Source organism: Strix uralensis, chromosome 7 (assembly GCF_047716275.1).
Source record: "Strix uralensis isolate ZFMK-TIS-50842 chromosome 7, bStrUra1, whole genome shotgun sequence".
Lineage (NCBI taxonomy): Eukaryota > Metazoa > Chordata > Aves > Strigiformes > Strigidae > Strix > Strix uralensis.
In genome coordinates this window covers 28,108,081-28,135,715 of record NC_133978.1, presented here as the reverse complement: position 1 = coordinate 28,135,715, position 27,635 = coordinate 28,108,081, and the positions used below count along the sequence as shown (strand labels likewise).

At 48.1% G+C, this 27,635-nt stretch overlaps 1 protein-coding gene across 3 annotated transcripts in view; it reads right to left on the bottom strand.

The window, feature by feature from the left end:
• Positions 1 to 1,699: 1,699 nt before the first annotated feature.
• The window catches only part of SUFU (SUFU negative regulator of hedgehog signaling), a 101,396-nt gene continuing 75,460 nt past the window's right edge, over positions 1,700 to 27,635 (bottom strand). For all 3 annotated transcript variants that reach the window (XM_074875175.1, XM_074875177.1, XM_074875178.1), the window contains 4 exons: positions 26,819 to 26,953; positions 25,208 to 25,346; positions 11,960 to 12,028; positions 1,700 to 8,742 (listed from right to left, as the gene is read on the bottom strand). In XM_074875175.1, the coding sequence (XP_074731276.1) occupies positions 8,653 to 8,742; positions 11,960 to 12,028; positions 25,208 to 25,346; positions 26,819 to 26,953 (433 nt within the window). In that variant the 3' untranslated portion in view covers positions 1,700 to 8,652. The remainder of the gene's footprint in view (positions 8,743 to 11,959; positions 12,029 to 25,207; positions 25,347 to 26,818; positions 26,954 to 27,635) is intronic.

The window sequence follows — 27,635 nt, the reverse complement described above, 5'->3', positions numbered from 1 at the left end:
GAGAAGCTGCCAGCATTATTAGCAACAAACCGCTCCTAACGAAGTTCAGAGCCGCAGATCAGGAGGAGCTCCCAGACACCGCTTTTCAGAAACCTTAATTAAATTCACTGCCTGAAGGTGCTTTTGGCTGGGGTGGAGGCAGAGTGGTGAGGCTGCCCGGGCTGGGCATGGCCGCGCCAGAGGTGGGGCTCAGGGTGAAGGGTGACAGCGGGAGAGGGGCACCCCGCTGTGCCGCAGTCCCCCCCCCCGAAACACCCCACCCCCTCTGGATTTGGGGCTGAACCAAGGGACCAGCTGGAATGCGCTGTTGCAAAGTGGGGACTGCCCAGCCGCTGCAGGGATGGCAAAGGCAGACCACTTAATTCATGAATTAAATTAACCAAGTGTCAGGGGCAGTGGTGGCCAGGGGCTGGCAGGGAGGGCTCCCAGCACTGCACAAGCAGTGGGGTCTCCAGCCAGTCCCGGGTCTGCCGTTCTTGCTGGGATGTCCTAGTGGGGTGGCCCTGTGCTTGCAAATGCTTTGAGGCCTGGGAAGGCGAGGGGCATGGGCGGTCTCGGGCCAGGGGACCAGCTGCAGGTGGCCTCTTGTCCCCCCTGTCCCCTGCTGGGCAAATAACCTCGCCAGGGATCCTGGTTGACTGGCAAGGTTTCCTGAAGTGACAGGATGAAACCCTGCCAAGCTACGGCCATGTTCCCTTCAGCACATCCAGCACATGCTGCTCCGCACCAGCGACACTCAGAGACCCCGCTGCTTTGCCTTGGGGCTGGGACAGTTTGTGTCTAGATATGGCTGCTGGAGAGGTTCTTCGGGAAAGGATGGTTTTCACCCCAGACTTTAAAAGAAAACAAATCCTTGCAGGAACTCCTTCTGCTGATTGCTCCCCTTTTGCTGCAGGGTGGGCTGAAATAACACCCTCAGAGAGCAAGTGCAAAACCTGCCCAGAGCTGGATTTCAGCTCCCCACACATCCTTTCCCTTCCCTGTCACCCTTCCTCTGTGCGCAGAGATCTCCCTTCCCCTCCTCCCCGAGATATTCCACCCTTCTTTTCTCTGACCTTATAGGAATTTATTACCAAGGAGTGTAAAAAGATTACTGCAAAATCGTTCTGCGTTACTGGGAAATCATTGCAACATTAGCTCAGTAATATTTTTTCATAAGTGTTTGCTGTGTCTCTTCTCCGACATACTCGGTCTCCACGCGCACATCTACACCCCCACAAATCCTGCTGAAGCCAAGAGGCACTTGGCAGAGGACAGGAGCGTGGACCTGACCCGGCCCTCACCCCGGCTCCCTCCTTCCCGTGCCGGCGGACGAGGTTGCCATCCCTTGGCCAACCGGCCGCGTTCTGAGACCCACGTGCAAGCACTCCCCATCCCAGCTTGTCCAAAAGGCATGGAAAACCCCAGCTGTCAGGGAGCTCAGGCTGCCTTGGCTCGAGGGGTTTCACCAGTGGATGCTCGTGGAGGATCCTGCACCTGGCAGAGCCCAAGACTGGCAGTTTTGCTGAGGTTTTTTGGGAAAAGAAAGCTCCCTTTCTCTCCCACACTTGCACTCAGGAGATGCGGGCAATAGACACCCTTCTCCTGGGGCTGGTGGGAGAAGGTGCCGATGAGGAGGAGAAGAGGCTGCTGAGGCAGCCGCAGGGCCGAGCAGGAGGCAGGTGATCCCACCGTCGCCTGCAGAGAAGGACACTGACAATTCTGCAAATACGTTTAATGCACTTAGAATACACGGGAGGAAAAAAACGTTTAGTGATTCACAAAAATATTACAAAAAGTCACGTGCAGGCGAAACACACCCAGCACTGCAATAACAATGTAAGAATTTACATTAGAAACTAATATAAAATATTTAAAAACCTCTGCTAGTTTAGCTTTCCATTTGTTTTTTTGTCTTTTATAAAAAAAAAGGAGGAGGGGAGGGGGAAGAAAGGCCATCTACAAGGTACTGATACACCGGCTGCAGAAACGTGGGCTCCTTCCAGCCCCGTTGGTAGCATCCTCGGGCTCCTCGCTTGACACGACCCTGCGCACGCAGACCACACACACTTGCACTCGCACACGCACACGGCTGAACTACAGAAAGGTCCACCTCCAGGCTGCGAGGGCAGCCCCCGCGGTCAGGGTTTGCTGTGGTCCTGGTCACCCCACATCCCCCACCCTGGGAAGCTTGCTGTAGCTCTAGGTTTTGCAGAAACCATCCAGCATACAAAACAAGCAGCGTCCCCAGCGAGCAGCAAAAGGTCCATCCCTTTAAAAAAAGGGAAAAGCTGGCATGTCCAACCTGGGCTGGATGAGAGAAGAGTTTTGAATGACTAAACTTGGGTTTGGAGTGTGGCCGTGGCTGAACGGAGAGCACCAGGACCCCGGGGCTGGATGGGTGCAAGGAGCATCCCGGCACGGGGGCCAGGGCATCGGTGCAAGTCCGCAGCGGGATGCCATCTGCTTTCCACAGGGCTGCAAATTGCTGCTTTGGGGAAAGCCAAAAGCTGAGAACAAAAGGCCCCAGAGCCCCCCAGCCCGTGATCAGTCACTGCCAGGATGACACGGCCACTCATGCCCGCCTCCCCTTCCTCTGGCCCCCGCGGGTTTTGCAGCCCGCTTGCTGCCACAGGAGGAATGGTGCAGGAGCTTCGTCGCCAGCACCGCAAAGTCCTTCTGCGCCCATCCTGCCTGCGGCATTGTCAACACATGCCGTGTTTATGTAGGACCTACCGCACACGGTGACAGCTCGGTCCCTCCCACCCTCGCCGCTCTTGCAGCGGAGGGTTTCCGGAGCCGCACTTTCGCTGCAGTTGGGCCCCAGGGAAAGGAACAAAGGAGCCATTTTCATCTCCAGCCTCGCCGGGAGTGGAGAGAGAGAGAGCGAGAGAAAAGACCAGTGTTTGCAAAACACAACAATCGGCAGGAAATTTTCCTCCAGCTTTTTGAGGCTAGGGTTTTTTTCTCTCTCTTCCTCCTTTCAAAGAGAGGAGACACAGCATCAGGACAGTTTAAAAACAACCAGGCACTGGCCAGCCACATCTGCCACGTGCAGCCCTTTCTGGGCTGATGTTCCTCTCCTGCTATGAGCTGAACAGTGAATGACGCCTTGGTCTTTCGGCGAGGGAAAGGGAAGGGGCTGCCTTCACGGCAGACTAGAAATGATGTTTCTGAACTGATGTGCTGCTTGTGATGATTTTATGGTCTGTCAGTGATTTTAGGGGAAACAGAATCATGGTAGAAACGAGAGGTGGTGAAGCACAATACACAACAGGTTCACTGCCTGACAGAGACAGGTTGATGCGGGGCCGGGTTTAAAACATATTTGCAACCTCAGGCTTATTCTCCATTTGAAATTTTGGACTCATGTTGAACACAAGGTATATTTTTTAAAAAGAAAAAAGAACAAGCAGACACTACACAACAAACAAAAATAGTAGGTTGCTACAGAGCTCGTTAAAAACTGACATGGTCCCAGAGACCTAAATCCAGCTTTAAAATCTTGAGAGGTGAACCCCACCGGCAAATGCGCAGGTTGAGAATGTTGTGGATACAGTCTGGCTCCTGCGCAGGCTGGCGTTTAGCGATAGGGACAGATGCACAGAAAGAGATTCTCAGTTGCTTCACTCACAGGGAGAATTAAGGCACAATATATACTCTAAACCGAGGGCAGTCACACAGAGGGGACCAAGTCCACAGGAGGTGGAAGGGCTCTCGTAGTGCTGGACGCCCTCCTCAGTTGGCTGCGATGGTGCAGGGGCTGAAGCCCAAGACTTCATACAGCAGAGCCACAGGGCGCAAGGCCATGCCTCGGGCTAGGGGAAAATCAGACATATGGGTCTAAGGGTTTCCTCTGGCCTGAAGGTCTTTGGATCTCTTCTCCCCACCTGACACGATGCTGCCTTGCACCGGCAAGATACAAGCTGGCAAAGTGGGTCATGGACTCGAGATGCCTACCTAGGAGGAGGGAGTAGTCATCAGGAGAGACAAATGATCCCATGCTGACCTGTCATCTAACCCAGCATCCTGTGAAGCATGCAGTCAGCCAAATATTTTCCAGTGAAGCATCTGAGAAAGGTTTTTGTGAGGAGCTGGAGGGACATTTGATGATGGGAAAGGATGGTGGGTGAGCAATACAGCTCACTCAGTGACCAGCCCGGAGGTTCTGCTGAGGGGCAGTGGAGCAGGAGCTCCATTCCCCACCCCACACTAATTAGAATAACAAATGAGACTGAAGCAGCCACATTGCCACTCCCCATCTTTGACTCGACCTCAGATGCAGCTAACGCAGCCATTTGAAGTCTTTACTGTCAGCAACGGGTACAGGCCAGGGTGTCAACACGCAATGGGATACGCGTGGCCGGCTGCTTGCACCCGTGCAGGATCTCAGCGGGTCCTGGAATGGAAATGAGGACTTGCCGGCAGGGACCCCATGCTGTGCTGAGGCCCTGATGATTCTCACTTTGGTTTCTAGCTTCCCTGCACCCATGTTAGCTCCCTTTGCAGCACTTGAGATGCGTAAGGACTGCACTGCCTTGAACAAGCCTGAGCCGTGGGTGCAGGAGGGAGGCTGCTAACCTGCTCCCCCATCATGCAACCTCTCCCCAGCAATCTGCCCCCTCCAAGCCAAGCATCGCTTTTATCTGTTTTTTTTTTTTTTTAAAGGTACACCCCCTAAATATTTCTGCTGGTTGCAGATGAAAAACGACACAACCCCCACTTCTTCAAAGACCATTTGATGACCCGATGGTGTAATTTCAAAAGCCATCCAAAAGCAACTGAATGTTTGAAGTGAAGAGCTTCAGAATATCATTTCAAATTACTGTTGGCAAATCTATGTACAGTAAAACCAATATATCACCATCCTCAAAGACATTATGCACAGCAGGCACCACCTATCTAAGCCACTGAAAATATCACTGTAGGTCACACCAGCTACAAGACTGACTGCTCGGCTTAGATCGTATCCCACATACTTTAATATTGAAACTATACATTCCTTCTGTTTTTAATCATGAGTTGAGAGGGATAGTAGTCTTGGCTTTTGGGACTTCTCTTGTTTCAGAATTGCTGTCACATGTTGGATTTTCAAGGCATTGTGGGTCTGCCATAAGGCTCCTCATCTTTGGAAATAACCCTATCGACCTGCATCGCAAGATTTCTCCAGGAGGGAGAAAACCTGTACTTGCTGCTTCTAAACTGCATTCATTTCCATCCAGATCACTATCTTTAGCCAACACAAGCCTCACAGGTTTTGGTTTCATACAATCCTGCTTCAGACCTTCTACACAATCTAGAAAAAATCAGCACCAGTGGACCTACCATCCTAGCAGGTTTGGGCTAGAAAAATACCGTGGCGTTTAACACTGATGCATTTCCCTTTTTCAAACTACTTGCTCACTAAAATACTAAGGTGTCTTTCCATTTTCTTCACACACAGGCATGTCCTCTTGCCCCAAGATGAAAATATCCAAACTTGAGATCTCATTTACTTGCCAATGAGTAAGCCTTTGGCACGGTTGCAGACTTCATGTGAATCAGGGGAAGGGAGGTCCTGTGGGTGCACAGCTCTTCACGATACTGAGTAACACGCAACTTTCTTATTCTTAGATAACTGTTGAGAGGCAGTGACACGACCTTGGAGCTTAAGGATTGACTTTCACCAGTTTTGCTCTTATAGCTGGTCTAACAATAAGACAGAGATTTCTATTTTAGCAGTTGTCTAATATTTTTCCCCTTAACTAAATAGGAAGATTTAATTTCCTTCCCTTCAAACCTTCCCCTCAATTGTTATCTGGCTACCAGCAAAGATCTGTGAGAAAGTGTCTCAGAAATAGAGATTTCTGGCATGCCACCTGTTCATAACTCAAATACACAGAACTATATATAAATACATGACATGGAACAAAAATACACACACACAAGGATACTGGGTGGATTTTCAAATGCATTCAGCGTGCTCCCTCTGAAGTCAATGAAAACCCAACCCAGAGCGTCTGATGAGAGTAAATATGGTGAGAAAAACATACACATAAGAAAGGCAGAACTGGAGCACAAGCCAGCTTGGAGGAGGTGCTTTCCCTGCATACAGCACCACATCCCCACTGCGAAGGCTCAAAGAGTTCATAGGGCAGGAGGTCCTAAGCTTTCCAGATGTGTGTCAGAGCCCAGAGAGGGTCTGATGGACTTCTCTCTGCCCCGTGCTGATCTCTGCAGGAACAGCAACAATTGACCTTCCAAATGTCCCCTCTCCACTAAGATGTGGATTTTAAGCTCCTTTTAATGAGAGCTAGCATCTGGAAACAAGGAAGAGCAGCCAGCATCATGGCAACGGGCCAGCTCTGCTGCAGGCACCCCCAGCAAGCTCGTACAAGAGCAGTCCATAGGCTACTGTTGGCGGATGGCTTTGGGACAAAACTGTAGTTGCTGCCCTTGCCTTTTTCCCGACTGCCACAATCGTCTGTCTGTTCATTATCTTGTGGTGGGACACTTGGGCACGTCATTTTTGAAGCTGGACTGGTACATTTTCATGCTGCTTTCTCGCCCACGCTGTCCCCTGCATATACATCTACAGTGCAGAAGGGATGCTCAGTGCTGACCAGGACAATGAAAACTGGCCAAGAGATCCCACGGATGAATGCAGTCTGCCACAGCACAGAAATCACTCTGGCTGGCACATGCAGATATCTGAAAGTTTGTTCTTTCACAGCAGGATTTTAAGATGATCCTCCGAGTTCAGACAAAATGACAAACTCATTTACATGTAAATTGCTTTCGTAGGTTTGCAGAAAGGAAGGTTCTGCCGAGCAGTGTTGGACCCTGCATTTGGCCTGCCTTAAATTATAATATAACAACAATTATAATAATACAAATACTACTTTGTACACGAAGCACGCCCTCCCCTGCAAACCCTGGCATGCTTCGGTAGGTCCTACAGCCCTCTAGTCAATAATCACCCTCTCTGCACAGAGAGACATTGAGTGACTTGCCTGAGGCCACAGAGGAATTCTGTAGCAAGTCCAGGGAAAGCTTTGTGGCTCCTAGCTCTGCTTCTTGACCAACATTAACCAGCCTCAAATATATGCAAAAAACATCAAAGCTGACTATGCCAGGAAGAAATTAAATCAGCAAACAAACAGAAAACCAACCCTGGGGTACTGGGAGGTCTCCTGGACTTTGCTGTTTGATCAAGGGAGTTAAGTGTTAAAAGCTTTTGTTATACTTGTATTATGATCACACAGCAATTGCACATAAATCGCCAAGTTATCTTGTAGGCAGAAAGGGGTGGAAGAAAAGCTGCACCTCCCCTGACAAGGAGTGAAGAGTTGTCACCAAAAGACAATGGGCAGAGGAAGGGTGGGGAATATGCATGAGAAACAACCTGCAACAGCAGCAGGGGGTAAAGCCCGCAGTGGTTTGCTGCAGTATATCCACAGGGGCCAGCATCTCGATGCAGAGACACAACCTGACCCCGCAGAGACCATCTTCTCCACACACCACATTTTGCTCCAAGGAGGAAGCCACAGGGATCTAGAGAGAGTCTTTTCAAACTGATTTTGATTCTTTACAGTTCAAATCTATCTGAAAAGGATGGACGTCAGCAACAAGAGCCACCGCAGTGAGGCTAGAGGGGAAAATGGGAGCTGCACCAGGGCACAACCCTGCTGGAACAGAGAGAATAGTTGGCTTTATTGAGGCTGAGTCTCCTCTCTGCTACGCCAGGGCAGCGGAGATCTCCATTTCATATGCTTTCAAGCAGCCCTCTGGATCCTGCAGAGCTGCTGAAGTTGTCCCTGTGAACAAATGGTCCTTTCTAGCTTCTCAAATTCTGTACAATAGCAAGGAAAAAATACTTGACAGTATCTCTTTAAAGATAAACACACTGTAAACAGGAGATCTCCCCCGCCCCGGTAGCTTTCTTCCTCCTGCTTGTGCAAAACCAGAGGTTGCGACCTTCCCTGGGGTTCAGGCACAAGGACAGGATGCGTGAGAATAAAGTTGCCTCTGTTTGCAGCGATACCATAGCTAATAGCACCAAGACCAACACTTAAAACATGCCTAATTTGAGGGCAGGGAGGATCTGGGTTTGTTTTTCTTGACTGAACTAGAAAGTTCATCTTTAAATCTGTTCAGCTTCAAGCATGTGAGCTTTTGGCCTCCTTTAAACAGGGGAAATACCATTCCGTTTCTGAAAATAAAAAAAAAATAACACATGGAAGAACAGTTCTGCAGTCAGTACAAGTTTGGCTAACAAAAGGACTCCAGAGTCACGTAAAGAACATTTAATCCATGGATTATAGGCTCGCACCTGGCAGAAATGCATGTGTAAATACAGGCGTGCAGAGCGTCTACACCCTGGGCTAAGGCAGAGGGGAGTTCTGTAGCTAGGAGAGAGAAAGGATTCTTACTACTAATTTTCATAGTTAAATATTTCTCACTCGCACTCACACATACGCAGGCTGTTCCCAGAGAGCTCAGCCTTAGGAAGGATAAAGGAAAGGGCTCAGTTCGGTCTGGGCTGGTGCTGAGTAGCTTCTCTTCTGTTTGCAGTGGTTGTGCAGCAAACTCTTATTTGCAGGCAGAGTTTTTACTGCATTAATTATCCTGTGAGTCACTGGGTAATGGACAGTAACTTGGCTCTCCCAGTTGTTAGAAGGGTGTAATTCAGCTCTAATGCAGCGGGTTGTCGAACACGGCATCTGGCAAGATGGAAACTTTCAGTTTCTTTTCAGGCCAGCTGTACTCCTTTGGAAGTTTAAACTGTAAGACAGTAAAGAGAACCAGTTAATGTATATCACTGCAACCTAACCCACAGAAAAAACAAAATCGTTGCAAAGGCAGGCAGCCCCATGTTATTATTATTTTTTAAAACAAGAGGCCACTAAGAAAGCATTTCCCCATCAGTATGTTTTGGACAGCAGTGGACATTAGATAATGTGGCCTGTGCCTCAGCTGCCAAAGTAAAGTTCTGAGATTTCAGCCCAAGCGCTGTTTATTTCATCAGACTGATTCTGGAGGGTTTCTGCCCCCATCACCATTTCCGCTCCCTGACCTCCCTGAAAATTTGCAGTGCAAGTACCTCCCCTCCTACCTGTCAATGTCCCTTTCCTTTCACTTACCCCAGCCCACAGAGCCCCCTGTTTGCTTTAAAGGGAGTCTTATGGCAGCTTTCAAACTCTTGCTCGTACAGGGTGGGATGCACGTGAGCTAGCATGGCTCTGCCGGCTGACAGGCTTGTAAATGGCCACCACCTCCGGGAGGGCAAACACTGCTGCCCTGGCTGGCGAGAGCCAGCGTGCCTGAACAGCATTTCTGCTCCAGCCCTACCCACCTCTGACACAAAGGCTCTGCAGAGTGCCCGTACAATGCCTCATATTCACACAGGCACTCGGCTGCTCAGGCTGTTTTGCAAACATTCACTGAAGCACATGGAACGGAGATTTTTTGCCCCAGTCTGGTTTACACAGAACCGTCTCTGGTCAATGTTTTCCAAACAAGGCAAGTGCACTGGTCCTATCCTGATGTCGCTCCAGGGCACCCCACCTTAGGCTGGGAAATCACCCCAACATCTCTGATCCCAAACACCACCATGTAGGGACAGAGCTCCAAGGAGCCTCACTACTGACCCTTCTCACAACCACATCTGACCAGGGCCCATGCCTTCACACAGATCTCCCCAAAACAGCTCTGTGGGGGGTGTGGGAGGTAGGGGGTAGCATCTCTTAGGCTACAAATCTGCCCCGTCCACAGCTGGATGGCAACCAGTTCCGCACACACATTTCACGCAATCCCTGCGCCCAGACTGAGGATCCAAAACCCATGTGGGACAGCTCTGGAAGCCAGTTTGCAGGATCATTTTGTTTTTAAAAGCCTGCAACTCTGCTGTACCCACAGTGTAGCAGCACCTGACACTGTGATAGTCCCTGACACCCCAACAGGACTCCCAGGGAGGAATCCCACATCACTGGAGACAATCTGACCTGGAGGCAGCTAATTCAGAACCATTACAGATACAGTGGTCCCCTCCCAGGAGAGTCCTCAGACCAAAGCCAGCAGCGCCCAGGGAATATGTGAATTAGAGAGTTGGTGCAAGGGGACAGTGACCTGCACATCATCCACCTTTATCCAATCACTTGTCTTTCTTCCCATAAGTGCCCCATTTCTGAAGGACATTAACACATGTTCAGTGGCAGGTTCCTGCTAAAGGAGATCCTCTGCAGCTGCTTGCTCAACAGCAAGGGCAGCTCTAACACAAATTTGTGCCTGACCTTGCTCCATCTGCAGCTGTGTAGGAGGGTAACCTGCAGTTGGTACCCACTGACCTTAGTATGCCAGGCTGGCAGTTCAGGGTCTGACCTATGATCTGGGGGCATGGCAGGAGGATCCTTCAGGATAGTGGCTACCATAAACTCCTACTCTTTCTCCTCTAGGAAACATAAACAGCCCAAGTCCCACTTACGGTTGTTTTTTTTAAACTCAAGCCCTGTGTATAGCTTGCACCATATAATCTAGTTGCCTTACACTGCCCAGGGTATTCTTCTGAGTTCAATGTCTAGGCTATGTGAAAAACACGCTAAAGATACTCAGATCATTTCACTTAATTTCACTTAACACAGGTGGCTCTTCATGCAGCAAAAGTGCTTCGTTCTACCACATGAACATCACCAGCAACAGTCAGGGCTGCTGAGGAATGCCTTCAGTTGGCCCAAACCGGGATCCTGCGAGTTACAAATCCTTGGAGGAATCTGGATGCTGAAAGATCACATTTCATCTCAAGTATTTTCCTTTCTATAAACAGGAGTGGTTCCAAAGCAATCCTCTCGGAGAAGTCATCCTTTGCATTTGTTTGTTTTTCACTTTTTAATTTAGCGAAGTCCCAGTAACTCGGAACCAAACGCCCGGTTGCTGTGCCAGGAGCTGCCATGCTCACTGCCTCTGCCTCTCAGCGGAGAGCGAAGGAACATGAGCCGTCCAAAGCCTTAACTAAAGGGCCTTCAAACCAAAGTGCTCCTGGGCTTCCATGTCACTAGCAAAAATGAGCTTTGGATTAGGTTTAACTGGATAAAAGCTGGCCTGAAAGTCACTGCACAGCCAGCAGCATGCTCCCCTCACTCACACAGTGAAGAACACCCTGGCATTAAATCAACTCTGGATTAAACAATTAGAGCCCTGAGATTTTCCTGGGGGGAGGGGAGCAGGGTGAGGGATGGGAGGGCTGTTCTACAAGCCAAGGAAAGTTTCTTTAGAGTCTGCAGGGAGCTGTAAAAAATGGGATTAAAAATATTACATGTCATTTCTGCCACTGCTCTTTGAAGTCAAGCAGAATATTTATATGGCATGCATGGGAGACAGGGTGTTAAATGTTCCCCAGGAAGAGATCACATGGCAGGGGGAAGTTTAGTACCGCACAGCGAAGCTTTATAGAGCTCCCTTGGCTGCTGCTATAACGCTTCCAGGCTGGTGATGTTCCTCTGCACGCCGTGCAGGGGCAGCAGGTGAAGGCCAAGTAGCAGATGTGAAAAAGCCCCCGCCTGCTCCCCAAACCCCAAAAAGGAGGTCCCTACAACAGATTGTTCAGCAGTAAATGTGCTGCCACTGCTTTCAGTCTTTCTGAAAGCGGGGAAGGTGATGTGCCTGGAGTTGCTGCTGAGGACACTATGCACTGCATGGAGGAAACCCCACCACCTGGCACCAGGGGCTGCACCACTTTGGTTCAGGGTGCTCAGATACCACATTGGGAAAGATGCTGGCAGAAAGGAAATGCATAGTCTCCCTTAATACCCATCCTGCCCTCTATTTCTTGCAATCCCTTCTCTCAGTGCCTTAGTTCACAGCAGATGTGAAGGTTTAGCAAGGCCTCAAGCCTACGGGGCAGGGCTGCAGCCTGCAAGCTGAGGGGAGGATCAAAGGCAAGCTGCAGGACGGGCTGAGCTCTCTGGGACAGTACAGGGGAGATACAGGAATGATGCAGCCTTACTTCCTCTGGAGAATTCAGATCTTCTAAATCTTCCAGCATTCTCTCTACGAATTCTTCAGTCAATAGGATCTGCAAAGGAAATACAGTAGTTTTATGCCTTTACACTCCTAGTTTTAGCTAATTGCCAAGAAACAGAATGACTTCTGCAGAGAGCAGACTGTACCAGCTCACTCCTTCCCCTGTGTTCTTCTTTCCCACAATACAAAGGTTTGAGGGCAAGGAGCTCCTAACTTTGCCTCCCACCCCAACCACTGAAAAAAAACGTTAAAATTATACAGTAATCTTTTTTGACCCTCAATTATCTTCCTCAGTCTAAAATTAGAGGCTCGGCTTTCGACAGACAGAGTGGGGAAGGAGAAAAAGGGTCAAGATAACAACTGTTGGAGAGACAGTGGGAGACAGCCACTTTCATCTGATCCATTGAAGTTAAACTCACAGTTTAATCAGGAAACAGCAGCACAGGGAGAGCCTGGGACCCGTACAGAGCTGGTGCTCTGGGCATGGGGAGGGCTCTGACCCGAGTGCTGCACATTGTTCAGATGAACCAGATGCTGGGTACGAGAGGTGCTCCCAGAAGCGCCCGCGCCAGGCACCTCCACAGTGTATTGCACATGCCCATCCTGTGTGCCTGTGCGGGGAAAGCTTTTGGCTCATCTAAAGGCCAGCCTGGCAAGCACAAAGCAGCCCAGGAAAGCAGCTGCCAACAGGTCAAAATTCCCAGCTGAGGGCCACAACTCTGGCTCCATGGAGCTCCCAAGTCACACAAACCAGAGACACCAGGGGGAAAACCAGCCCCAGGAATTCAAGGGGACGAACTCAGACCCTCTTTAAAAAAGCACGTGATAGCCAAAAGCAAACATGTCCTGCCTCTCTTCACAACAGCCGTAAAGGCCAGAGCTCCAGGCCGGCCAGCTGGCTTGGCACAGGAGCAGAGACGGCAGTGCGGGACCAGGCAAACATCCCCACTCAGTGAGGGGGCCTTGGAGCAGCATTCCTGGGAGTTAGGTTGCAGCAGTATCCAGATCATTCCCATTTCAGCCTACAGGTTTGCTTCTTCCCCTCTGCTCCTCCTTTCCTTCCTTCACTCCACCCTTTCCTCTGTCTCTGGCATTGCTTTTTATCCTGAAGCAACCACCATCCCCATGTCCCTTTTTCTCACCCTTCCCTTTCCCTGTTCTCCCCAGCCATGAGCTCCGTGCTCCCTCCCAGAAAATGGACCACTCCAGCACCAAACACTGATGGAGCTAAGTGCCCAGCCCCACCACTCTCCACTGTCCCCTCCAGCTCACGTCTGGAAGAGGTGCAGCCAGGCTGTCCCATGCAGAAAGCCACCTCCCACATCCACCAGCTCCTTGGTGCCAGTAACATGAGTGGGGAGTGAGTGACTGCCAGGATACCATGGGCTATTTGGCAAGTGGAAGCCTTTGGTCTCCAGTTTGGTAACACACAGGCAGGGCTAGAAAGAGAAAGGGAAGACTGGTCTTCCTTTCTTCCTTTGGTTGGCAAGAGAAGAGATCCGAAAACACCAAATTCAGATCCGAGAGCTACCAGGTGTCTGCAGTTCTCTCCCTTTCAACCTTGTCACCCTGCTGCCATTACACACAGATTTCCCACGGGATGAGGGAACTGCAACCTCCCCTCTCCACCACATTCCCCTCTTCACTTAGCTTCAACCTGCAGCAGGCTGCAGGCCAGGGTTTATGACCAAGCTGCTCAGCATGAACGCAGGCACCTCCATCAGGCCTTTCTGATCATACCTCAAGCCTGAAAAAACCTTGGTTCAGCTAGGAGCCAGGAGCTTGTTGCTTTGGACAGGACTCTGCAACCTGGCACCAAGCTGCAGACTGGCAAGCTGAGAAACGTTGCGCTGAAACACGCAGTACCACCGCAAACTACTGCAGTCTCCTTGCAGGAGTCTGTAACTATTCTGCCTGTTGAACTGGAGACACTCGTTTGTTGACTGTTTGCAGGAGGAGGAAGCTGTCTGTCCGTGTTGGAGGCAGGAGGGCAACCTGATCGCTCAGCTCAGAAGGAGGAGCTGGGTGGGGAGCTGGGGCTCTGCATGGAGCAGATCGGTTTCTGCGGAGGTGCAGCCTGCAATGGGGTGAGGGAATGAAAACAATTTGGCAGACATCAAAATCTACAGAGCAGCCGGAAAAAGGAGGAGGAATTGGTATTCACAGCAATCAGGCTAGGAGGAAATGAATATTCAGCCATCCACGAATGAGCAAAAATGCCAGAGGTTGGGATGGGTGAGAGAGCAGGAATGAGGAGCCGCAGCTTTGGCAGGGGGACTAGAAGACAAGCGCAGCAGGAAGACCCCTGGGCGCTCCCAAGGTGCCAGAGGCAGGGGAGAAATGGGAACCATGTGTGCAAGGCAGCCAGCTGCTCTGAGGCTGGAGGAAAACAAGACAGGGTATGCAGGGGTAAACAGCAAAGGGTGGAGAGAGTGAAGGGGAGTACAGGTCAGGTCCCTGCTAAGCCACAGACTCCCAGAGTAGGGACAAACCTACGTGGAGCACTGTGGCTAGCACTGACCTGGGGTACAACCCCCTGAGATGGCTGAGCCCATCTGCAGCTCACTGCTCCCTCTCAGGGAATTTTGGTAATCCAACTGAAAAAAACCCAAATTCCACTGATGCAGTGAGCTGAACTGGCTCCCTGAAGGGTCTGACAAGTGGAGTGGGACAGGAGTCCACAGCTCAGCTGTCTTGTGGACTCCATTTGTTGGATCAAAGCAATGGCAGCCTGCTCTATGCAGTGCAGTGAGAGAAGATCGCAGTGCCGTTCTGCAAGCCCTGCACAGACAGTTAACTTTGGTGGAGGGCAGGCATCACAGGCTGCAATGACAAACTGCTGCAGTGACGTTCACTCAGAGCCTGTCCTTAACAGCCCGAGTCAGAGAAAACCACCCCAAAACCTACTACCCCATGCTGCTGGGGAGACCTGCTCTCCTTCCTGGAGAAGAAGGGAGTCTTCAAAGCACAGGTGTAAGCAAACGTATGAGCAGCCATGTCCCTTGGCACAGGAAACCGGCGCTCTTGAGCTCTCCTGAGGATGCAGGGGGAAGGCATGTGTCCGCAGCACACCAATTGCTGAAGAGGACTTTGAAGCAAGAAGCACTGTCATCCTGGATTCACATCTAGATAAGATTTCTCCTCATAGAAGTAGCCCAATCAAAACAGCCCAAGAGCATTAAGGCCTGTGCTCATAGATCAGGCTGCCATCCCCACCTGCAATCAGCAAAACCACCTCTATGCTGGTGAGTGAGTCTTTGCTCCTACAGAGAAGGATGAGAATAAATCCAATCCCATCTCAGCTTCCCTCACTCACAATATTTCAGGTTTCCAGTTCTTGTAGCATGCCTGCTCCTGCACAGTATGATACCCCATTACATTAACACACACACGTTATATGTGCATGATATTAAAGGTGACATTCCCAGCAAATAAACATGACAGACTGCCATTGCTCTAGGCACCTAATTTAATTTCCTCTGGGATTTAAACCTTAGAAGCTCAAATTAAACAAATAGGCCCTGTTCACTTTATATTTCAGACCCAAGTCTAGAGTTTTCCTTCGATGCTGTTAACTGATCTTATCGACAGGACACCGCGCAGAGATCACAATGATGAAGCAGCTTATTCCCTTCCCAAAGGAAAACAGAGCCCTGCTGTTGTGCTGCAGCCATGGGAAAAGCCGACGCAATGTGGAGGACAAACGAAGCTGTCCCATGCGCACTGAACAGGCCTTTTCTCCCATGAAATCCCTCGGCTGGTGCTGAGGAAGCAAAGGAGCCTTCCCGAGCGGCGGCGGGTGTCCTGGGTGTTGCAGCGGCCAGGCACTCACAGCGCTGTGTTTTCACAGCCCTGTGCAAACACTCCCGCCGGCCCAGCCTGCCGAAGCTGGATACAGGGTGTAGCTCAGCCTTTGTAACGGCTGTTTGCAGTACGAACAGGGAACGGCCTCGCCAGCCAGCTGCGGGTATCTGAAACATCTCCTTCGGTGCTGTACGGTCCTGCTCGCACCAGGATCTCCCTGACCTGACCCAGAGAGGCCTGGACACGTGCTATCCCATTACTAGCAGATCTAGATTCCATTTTCTGTGTGCTTTGTGGCTGTTAGTCATGCTGCAGATGCTTGGAAGACGATGACTAGCCAAAAGATAAGTCCTTGTTTTCTATCACATGTACCTACTGCACAACCGATGTCCGAGGTTTGGGTTCTCACCGCTTCACTAACAGCTGCATGTGTCCAGACATGTTATCAAATACCAGGCTAGGCTGTCTTATTCAGGTGGATGTGTTCAGGGAACACACGGGCTGCGTGCATGATGTCTCCCTCTCGTGGCAAGTCTCACCTGAGCTTGCTGAAACCTACTTCTTACCTACAGGGCTTACCTACAGGTCAAGTGAAGGAGCTTGTGTTGAAGCTTTCAGTGTTGCAGGTTTCATACCTGTAGTTAGTTGAGAAACCTGTATCGTGACTCGTTACAGGTACGCAACTGCGAGTGTATGAAAACAGGAGAGATCTAAAAATGTACACAAGGTCACAGGGCTCCAGACAAGTTCGGCTGACTTTGAAAGCAACTGGTGCTTAGTAAAACATTAAAGACTTTATAATCAGCTTATAGGTACCACCCCACAGTTAACACCCCATCTCTCGCTATAGGGTTCAACACTACCATGACAGCTTGAAATTCTCAGCTCAGGAAAGGCTGGTTGGGGCCAGAGGTCACACCGATGTTGAAAGCCTGGCACAGCTGACAAGTCTTTGATCAAGGAAGACCCTCAGAAGCTGAGCTAGGAATTGAGCTGCAGCTCTGTCCAACTTCAGGAAACATGCTTTGTCCAGGGCAAGACACAAGTGACTGGCCCAGGGACAATTAAGCAGGGGTGCTTTTATTGGTAATACCCAATTTTCTTGCCTACCTAGAAACAAACTAAACAATCTCACACTTTGCCCTAGTGCTCTGTTTGCATTAAACACTGCCACTTGCTTTTCTAGCAGCTTTGTCAAAGAAAGGAAGCCATATTTTATTAGTTCTAGACTTAGTACAGAGCAGGCTTGTATGGCTCAGCCAGAGAAGGTGGGGACACATTGCAATAAACCCCTATGTAAACCACACCAACCCTTCTAAGAAACTGTTCATCCACCCAGGTGCTATGCCTGGAATGGGTGGAGCAGTTGTACCCTAAGCCGCATGTCATCTGTTACATCTGCAAATATCCAAACAACTTTTAGGAACCCTTTGCTCTAAAAATGTTTCAGCTTAATTCCCGTCGACAGCACAGCAAAAAGTGAAGTTAAAGTGCGTCAGCATTTCCCACTGAAATGAAACATCACCAATAAAAGCCCCTGATGAATCATGCTTTGTGCCACGAGTGTCCCCCAGCCCAACTTTTTGCTCTCCCCTTGGCTTGGCCTCCTTTGCACTGCTTTGCTTTGACTGCAAGTGGTTTGGGGCAGAGGCCTTGTCACTGCATCTTTCTACATCACGCCCAGCCCTGACACTATCTGAAGAGGCCACCTTGCTGCCTGAATCCACCACAGCTCTCATTACAGCCTCAAAGGTACCAGTATTGCAACAAACACCTTTGATGGGAAATTCCACTGTTGCTCTTCCAGGAGATTCACAATCCTCCTTGTAAAGGAAAAACATCCACTCACAGATGCCTCAGGAACCCTATTGCTTCACACCACGATATTACAACCCCAGAAGAGGAAGTATATGATGACACTGAAAGATTCTGACCTTGTGGAATCTCTCCATGACATTCCCAACTACAAGGCTGATCTCAGGGACCTGGGCTCCTCAGAGCCCAGCCTGACAAGATCCTTCTTGCAGACAGAGCTGGTTTCAGCGAACACAAAGTTTGGCTGAGTTGGGGAGAAGGCTGACAAGGGAGTCAAGACAACAGGCAATACCAATTCTTTCAGAGTGAAAAAGCAAAGGAAGAACAGGCATTTCAGGGAATGCTCCAAGTGGGTGGAAGAAAACCTACACAAAGTAGCCAAAATGCAGTTTGAGTAGCAAGGGAGGGGCATTAGGCAGCAGGATAGTCAGTTGGCTTAAGAAGGATGAAAGGACTTGACTCATCCAAACTAGCCTGGACAAAGTACTAGAGAATCGCTGCAGGAGAGCTGATACGGGAAGGATTGTGATGACCTAACGGGACATTTCTACCCTAGTGTAAGTTTCTCCCAGTGTCTCATTCAGCAGTGAGGAAGAACACAAAGGGATAATGCAGTTGAGGTCTTGGGGAGTGTTCAGGGAAGACAATAAACTTACTGAAAAAGCATTAGCTTAGATTTCCTTGACTTGTTCAAGAATTTGGGGGAAGCCAACCAAAAGATTCTGAACAAGTTTTTCTTGGGGTAGATGCATAAAACTGCTTTGGAGAAGAGCGGCTTGTAGTTGTACACGACTTAAACCCGTTTATGGGTGTCATCCTTAAACTCACCATGCTAGGTATAACACACCTATTCAAGTTTGAGGAGACCAAAAAAATCAATCCCTATCTCTTCAAGAGAGGACTCGACCCATAACTGCTGCTTACAAGTGAGCATCTCAAGCATCAGAGTAGCTCTTTCAAATGTTGCTTTGAACCTCTGCTGCTGCCATTATGCCAATATGCATAAATGATTTAACATGTGGTACAGCAGAGAGAAGAACCAGATGTGCTCATTTCCAGGGGAATGTCCTAATTCTACCGGAACAGAGTCATTCTCTTGTGCTCTCTGTCTCTGTGACTAATTCAGTGTTTTATATGATGTGGAACAACTCCAATTGGATGAGCTGAGGAAGAACCAAAATACCCTATAGCTGTAGTGCCCATAAAGCCAAGAAGTAGAAATAGAGGATCAAATAAAAGGAAAGGAATAAAATATGAGTTTCTCATACCCTACACAAGTGTTTTATCCCTCAAACACTGATTAGAAAAAGCAAAACTTCTAACAACTCCAGCTTCATTCTGCAAAACTAGATTTTTTTTTTTTCCTCTTCTGTTTTTATTGAAGCAAACCTTCTATTTCTGGTTTCATTCAACACAAAAGGATTTTTTTTTCAGCTTTTGGTCTCTTTAAGGCTTTTGTTTCAGTAAGAAAAACTGAAAATATTTAAAGACTGGGCTCAGTCTGATCTTCTTTCCCAGATTTTTCACTTAGGTTGCCAAACCAGAAGAATGGATCATCCCCCATGACCCTGCTCACAGTAATCACCCCCCCACACTGCCAGCATAGATAGCATATGTTGATAGCTCCTGAACGCTGGATGCTTCCCACAGCCTCCATGTACCTATCCTGCCTACAGGCACATTTAACATTTTCTGTGAGAAGTTTGACCTTGCTGTCCCCTAAGCCTCAACTTATTTTTCCATGCTGGATGCCTTTTTTTGTTTGTTTGGGGTTTGGGGTTTTTTTTTAAGGTTTTTAAGGGAAAAGGAATCTATTTATCTCAGAGAGGTATTTTGGAAAAAGTATTTTTTGACGGTACTAATCAATGCATATGAGCATTTTGTTGCAAAGCACAAGAACTACCCTTTATGAGGAGGGTGATGAAGATTAACAAAAAACGCTCTGGAGGTCAAGGTAAAGTCTTTCTCCTGATCATCCAAATGCTTTGCTGAGTCAGAGGCTTCTGAAAGTCACTGTTCATCCACAGCCTTTCAAAGAAAGGCAGAAAAATGTACTGAAGAGCCCTTCTTCATGGAGCATGTCTCAGCCCAAGGCAGCTCTGCCCCAAACACAGGGCAGAGGTAGCTAAGGAGTATTTTTCCCTCCGATCATTCCTCTGAGCAGTGATGGATTGCTATGGCACCAGGCACATCAGGACTAAAGGCAGGGAAATTCTCCAGTGCTCTCAGTGTTTCTGCTGGAAGTCAGGCCATGTGGAGGAGGAGGAGAAGGAATTTGCCAGCTTGAATGAAGGGGAGGAGAGGAAAGCAGAGACAGGCCAGGATGAGGGGAAGACGGTGACACAGAAAAACAGGATGGAAGGCAGATCAGAGGCCAAAGCTGGAGGCGACACAAAGGGCAGGGAGACTGGAGGAGAACACCATTTCCACAGCCTCATCATCCACACGCTGTCTGCTGGACACTGCAAACCTACTGGCATGGGAGGCGAGCAAAGAGCGTCCTCCAGCAGCGGCTGGTGCCAGAGGGTAATACCCCACCACTGCTGTGAGCTCCTCAGCTCACACCGAGACACAGACCTTGTGCTGAGAATCCGAGGGTGCCAACTGCAAACGAACCATAGCCTCCATCTGCCTAACAGGATTTGTCCCAAAACTGAGTAAATTACCTGGAAAAAAAACCCTCTACACTCAGAGACCAGTGACATTGGGCATACAAAACTTTGGAAATGGCTGCACAGAGATGTCTGCGCCATGCTAATTTGGCCCCAGCATACGTCTGCCTCACAAAACAAATCTGTAATCACAGGCTTGCCTGCAGTTTTTCTCCCACAAGACCTCTGCCCTGCTCAGTCCTCAGGATGGTTCTGCTCACTGAATGCAGCATTAGTCATCATTTCTTTTCATTATCATTCAAGTTGCTTCCCCGTTCCCTCCTACTCTCTTCCCCTTTATTTAGTACGCTCCATCCAACTACTGCCAGCATGGATTACACTGGAAGAACCTAATCTTACTGTCCTTACCACTCTCACAGCCTCTGACGTGCTCAGCCTCACATTTCTGCGAGGCAGGGAAGCGCTCCTCTCCGTGCAGCAGATGGGGGCGGGAGGCTAAAAGAAGCTAAGAGACTTAACAAAGTCACGGAGAAAATCTGCAAAAGCAGGGAACTGAACATGGGTCTTGGACTCCCAGGCTGACCCCCTACCCCAGAGAGATCCTTTCTCTCCCCTGACCTGCAAGAACAAATTTTAATCTCTTCCTGAAATTGTTTCTGGTGTTCATCTGTGGAGCTGGAATGCTTGGCAAGCACTGAATTAATTTTCACAGGATGACTGGAAGAAGGTTTTCCTGAACAGACATGGGAAAAAGAGTGAAAAGAAAATTGAATCTGAATGTCTACTTCTTGCAGGTGCCCATCTCAGGACTTGAAGGTCCCTGTTTTCCAGCCCACTCAGCCCTGCAGGGCACAGGGGTATCTGCAGAGGAATTCCTCTTGCCACTGGGAGCACAGATCAGACCTCAAGTCTTGAGCTTGGTATCCAGAAAAAGAGGAACACAAACTCAGTTGCCTCACAAGAACATTTTAACTTAAGACTCTGGAATAGCATTGAGAAAGAACAGAGTAGTAGAGGCAGGAACAGGATCCAGTTCTCCAGGGCAACATTTAACAGGCTTCACCATAAGACTATTGTGATTTTTCTCCAATTATCTGCCTCATTCACTACACGCCCTCTAATTTTAACAAACGAATGAAGTGGAAGTCCTATAGGTGAGAGTCTAATCCACACTCCTGATTCACCCCCCAAACACGCTGCATCTTTGTGCACTGAATGACGCAGGCATGCTTTGTAAAAAAATATGTATGATCCTTCAATTAGATATAGTAACGAAATACACATGTGTAACAAGGGCAAGGCTAAAGTGCAGAGATATTTCTTAAATTCTGTGTGCTAGATTTTGCAGTTAGAGGACTCTTTAACTATAGGTTTGTTTTTACTGCACTGTATCAGCTCATATGTCAGAGTCTGCAGCAGTATCTGATGTGTAACATGTACATTGCACATGATCAAAGACTTGAGTGTCATCTTCTTCCCTAGAACAATGACTGCCTAAAGCACCAGGAGCAGAAATTATCTAAAGGTAGTGTTAAACAAACCTCGTTCTCCCCTCTGGGAAGAGTAAGCAGTCCAGGTGAGCAAGGTAGGAGGGGAGAAGTCTGCTTTGTGCTAGACGGGCAGAGAACTCCACATAAAAGCAGAGGAGCTTTGCAGAAGCATGTCCTGACTCCCATCACTGGAGACTTAATGATGGTAATTCCCAAAGGATGATGCATGCTGACAGCCTTTGACACAAACTACCCCAGGACAATATTAATATGTATTAAAGGCTCAGGCAACTTTATTGGGATGGGCTTGATCAGTAACACATTTCAACAGAGTGTCTCTATCATCTCCCAGAACATAAGTAAGGGAGGGAGGGAGAACACACACACACCACCTCATCTTGCTTTGGGTAGGTTTTAGAGATAAACAAGGTTGATCTGTGATGAATTGCATGCTTGGCACAGCTCAGACATCGGACCAAGAACCTTGGACGCTCCACCACAAATACAAATGTCACTGTGGGGCAGTTAATGTCAGAGTCTGTCTGCATGATCAGCATCCTTAACCCTCCAACATGGGGCCAGACACCTCCTGCACAGCCTTTCTCTGTGCATCTGGAACATCTACCCCTTGGAAAGGAGAGGAGGGGTGCTAAGGAGGAGGTGTGGGGGCTCTGCTGCCACAGCACTGGGGGAAGGGGGAGTGGAAGAAAGAACCATGGAAGCCTTTGATCATGTGTAATGTTAATGCAAGTGTTACACATCAGAGACTTTGCCACAGTAACTAGCACATAAACAGGAGTCTAGTGTTAACAAGGAGAACTTCTTGAATATGTTTGTACATTTCTGAGTCAAAGCAATTTCCCTATTCAACAATACATGACACAGTGGAAGAAGTTCAGAAATAAACCAGCCTGACATGCTTAGACCTTTAATAGAATTTAGCTTCTTAGAACTAATTAAATGTTACTTAAATGAAAAAAAAAAAAAATCCAAGTACTTGGGAAAGGTGCCAATTTGACAGCTCTGAAGAATGAAATAATCTAATCATCCCCAGAGCATGGGCAGCAGCAGGATAGGCTTCCTTTACTAACATGCCTCGAACGTGACCTGGAAAGACCGTTGATAGAAATGGGGCGTACAATCTCCATGATCTAATGACTCCTTGCTTTTTCTGCTGAGACTGCTAAAACAGCTCCCGCCGAGTACCAGCTGCGGTGGTGATACGGACACCTGTCTGGTAGGAATGGTGCTGGGACCTGCCAAACTCCTGTCATCTGCTAACCCTCCACTGGAGCCCAGCGACTCTCAGCTCATTGCTCAGCCTGGGCAGTGGGGCCGGATAGACTGTGCAGCAGCAATCCAGGCTGTCCCACCTTGGACATGCTCCACTCCAGCCCACGAGATGTAAACAGGAGGTACTGTGTTTAGTCTGCAGGTTTGGACTTTCACTGTACCAGAGCTCAGGCTCAGGAGGAGTCACTTTCTGGCTGCTGCAGAGTCGAGGCCAGGATTTTCCAGGCTCTTATTCCTCCCTGAAGATAGGGAAAAAGTCCACAGGAGGAGATACCTGCCATCTCTCTTCCTCTCCACGGTCCCTCCATTTACTTGTCTTTGCACCAAGCCCCCCTTCATTGCAGTGATCTGCTTTCAGCTGTCAACTCTCCTTGGAGCTCATTGCTGTGCCTGGGATCCCAAGCGAGGGAGGAGGAAAATCCTCTCTGGGCCTTGCTGTGAAAGCTCTGCGGGGCTTGCCAACTTGGACAGCCCAGGCTGCAAGGGACTAAACCAAACACAGCTCGCCTCCTTGGAAATTTTATGCACCACAACTTCTTTTACTTCTGAAGTAAAGCCACATGAACCTCCCTCCTCCGCTCCCAACGCCACAAGGGACTGCTGAGCACGGATTGAGCCTCCCATTGCGTATTAAGCCAAGAGCCTCAGACACTCCCACATGTATCTCACACAACCGTGTGCTCCTCCTCTTGTCCCATGCTGCTTTTAGCCTCCCTTCCTCCCCTCCTTCGTTCTCATCACAGGATGGGGCAGGAGCCAGCAGCAGAGCTGGTCATGTCAGAAAAAAAGATCCGATAAGTCGACCTTGTGTAGGAGACAACCGAGGGAACTTACTTCTCCCTACCCTCAGAAGCCAGCAGTTCTTCACCTTTCCCTCCACCTACTCCAAAAAACTTCCATAATTTTCAACACCAAAGTAACAGGCGTAGAAGCAACCAGGTTTATAAGGGTTAATATTAGTTACATGTTTGAATGGTGACCTAATTATTGCCATTCTTCACTGTTTAGAGGTTAACTGACTACTCTACACATCAATACATTTCAAGATGTGATGTAAATGCAAACAAACACTCTTATGTTTGGAGTTAACACAGTCACAAGATCCTGTGTATCATGTGTTGGCAAGCACAGGAACCAACAGCAAATGACCCACCCTTAAACCTGACCCTTTGCTGTTAATCATTACAGGAGTGTTGCACTTTCCAGTCAGTACAATCAAAGCACGCAAGCTCTTTGAAAATCCCTACACACAAGATGATTCTAGCCAAGATCAGCTCCTTTACAAGTCGTACAGATTTCAAGGTACGATGTCCTCCAGACATATGAACACAGGCAGTTGAATGCCTTGAAAACAAGTCACTGGAAGGTTAACTGCAACACTGCAGTGCTAAAACAAACCCCTGCCTTCAAAACAGAAGGGAAGGCAGAAACACCACAGTAACAGTGAAGGCAGAGACGTACTGCATGCATATAGTCCCTCAGAGACGGGCTCTTCTGCATAAACACATTCCCCAAAGCTTTTTTATTTTTGCAATATGTTTATAACCATGAAGAAATTCAAGGTTAGAATAGTGCTATGCCATCCTATCATTAGTGCATCACTGCTCCGTAGGGCTGACCTTCAACACCAAGCAGATGGGGAGTTTCCAAGGAAAATCTGTGATACAGAAAAAATCTGGGTGCAGAAAATGTGTGGGTGCTTCAAGCAACCACAAGCTTTTGTCAAAGTTTCAATAGGAAAGAGCTAAAACTGAAAGAAGCAGTGCTCTCTGTGCTGCTCTCCTGTTAGGGATGATGTAAAACTGAGATCTTGACTATGTAGGATCACAGTCCCACAGCTTTCTAGCTCTTCCGCCCTGGCTCCATTCTTGTTTAGGTCATTCCACTCTGCCTCCCCAAATTCCTTTCTGGAAGAAATCAAGAGTAAATACAGCCTGTAAAGTGTTCGCTGCCTCCAGGAAATGGACACTACTGTATTCACAGATGATTTTTGAACTTTCCAGTCACTGCTTATCAATTTGAGCTCCATTAATATAAATAGTAACAGTTCACTTATTTTTTGAGTCCATAATTACTGAAAATATTATGCAAGAGCTATAAGAGATGTTGCAGCAGAAAACACAGGTTTGTTGCGCTTTTAAACCACATAAGCTCTTAGCAGGATCATTTTCAGGACCCAGTAAAGGAGGAAGGGGGAGAAAAAGGAAGGAGGCTCACTTGTAACCAAGGTCCATGTGCTGCATAGGGGTGCTCTTCTGTAGCAAAGGCTCCTTCTACTCCTGTTGATACAAACGTGATTGCTGTATCCCCTGTAATACTTTTATATGTAAAGTGCCGTCCATGTAACAGCCTTCCCCTGGGGAATAAAATATATGTATGTGAATTGAAAGGGTGCAAGCAGCATTCAACAGAATAATGAAGATATATCACTACAGCTTCTGCCATCAGCATGGGAAACCATTTTGAAGGCAGCAACTATTAATTTTTCAGGAATATATGAATGATTTGCTCCACAAAGCAGGTCACAAGCCTCCTTCTGAGGCAAGGAGTTCCTCTTTATTTCCCCCCTTAATCTCAGGGCCTTGTTACAGAACTAGAATACATCTAAACCCTACTGCACGCCTATCCCCATGATGAGGTGCTGAAGTACGTAAGGGCAGGGGACTGCCAGTCTTTCAGTGAGATGAAAACTGCATTAGAGAATCCAGACACCACATCATGTGGGAATATGAAGATGCATTTCTAAGCAGGCTCAGCGGTGGGACCAAACTTAACTACCATGACAATACCTAGTAATCCATTGTCCTGACAAATGTAACCTGTATTAACTTAAGCAAATGCCTAGAAAATATACATACATGACCATCCATGGTATCGCTTCCCTTTTTTTCATTCAATGCTTTCCACAGGGAAAATCATGACTCTGGTATTTAGGCTCAGAGCATGTGTGACATGCATGCATGGCTTCCAACATGCAAAGGGGAAAACTTCAGGTAAGATATATAGCATCTAACAGAGTCACAGTTGCTTGATGAATTACTGCTAGTCAGCTGAGCTGTGGTAACTGATCAGGACAGACTGTTCACGCATTTGTGATGCAAAATAAAATATGTTCATGTTAACTATCCCATTGGTTTCTCAACAGGCACAGGCGAGTGTGCACCTGCTGCTGCTAACTCTGATATTACAGACATGTAACTCATTAAGCTAAAGTAACCCAATCACCTGCAGTCATTTGTCTCTACCCCACAGTTCATCTTTATGTTAAGGACTGCATTTGCCACAGGTATTTTTAAAAATAGTTCTGACTGAAATTGTGGAAACCTAGAAAAGTCACTTACAGTGGCATGCACAGCTTGAGCCTTCAAAGGACAACGTGTAGAGTATGCACAAAATGTTTTGTTCCTTCAATCATGCGAGAGACATAAATTGTCTAAAAAACACACTTGCATGCATAAACTGCAAACAGGCTTTGCACAACCACTTGTGTCTGAGTCCATAAGCCAGAATTAACGTCAGAGTTTTCTTTGACAGAATATAGTAAAACATCCCTTCTTTATCACAGCATTAGACTAATAAAAAAATCCCTGTACTAACCCTGTCCTATTTCAGCACTCTAAATACACTGTAGGATATAAAAAGAATGAGAAACAATCTTACCACGATTAACACACATGCAAAGAATCATCTGTTTCTAATGTGTTCTGGCAAAATATCTCAGCTCTAGCCTTTAAAGACCCATTGCATGCATGTCTGTATGGTGAAACAATGCCACAAGGCAAAAATGGCATGTTAGCGCAAGCTGAGGAGGAGGATGGCTTCACTCACCTTAGACAGAGGGGAATGAGCGCTCCGGACTCCTGGTTAAATTTCAGGTGTACACTCTCCAGCTGTCTCGTGCGGATTAGCTCATGAGGAATGATAGCTGCTGAGCTCTCGCTTTCTAAACTGTCCTTACGGCTTCTAAGAGATAAAATGCACATATTTAGGATCCCGGTGCTGTGTGTTATTTCTGCTGTTTCAGAGCGATTGTGCGAATATTGAAGGACACAGGAGCAAACTGTTATGAAGATACATCTGAGTCTTCATCACCCCTACAGAGACACAGCCTCCCTCAGACTACCAGGCCCAGCATGCAGCTCTTCACCTTGAGTTGATGACCTAGAATCTGAATCGGTGCACACACATCCCTTCCCAGTATACAAGAAATAAAAATTTCTGGAAAGAACTGGAGCAAAACTACACTCTCCAAACCCCCAAACCACTATAAAATGTCTTGAAAGAATTACCAGGTGTGCCCTCCTTCCCACTTCTGCTTTTTCTTCAGGATGTTTTAGGCAGTGGCCTGCAGGAAAGAGTTGTCCAGTCCCTTGTGCCCTTGCTCAAATATCTTTGAGGTCTGAGGCATCCCTACAATTGTCTCCAAATCATCTCTTTGCACAGTTCAACCAAAAGGTTTTGAGAACGCTCTGCTTCCACCAGCATCAAGTGTAACAGCCAAAAGATGGACTCTACAGGCGACGAATAGGACATCCGCAGATCGTTTTCCTTTGTAAGTGGGGTTGCTTTAAAACAATTCAGCTTTGCTTTCTCATTCATTTCTGTAAGACCAGCATATTGTGAAGCTATGACTAAAGGTTATGTT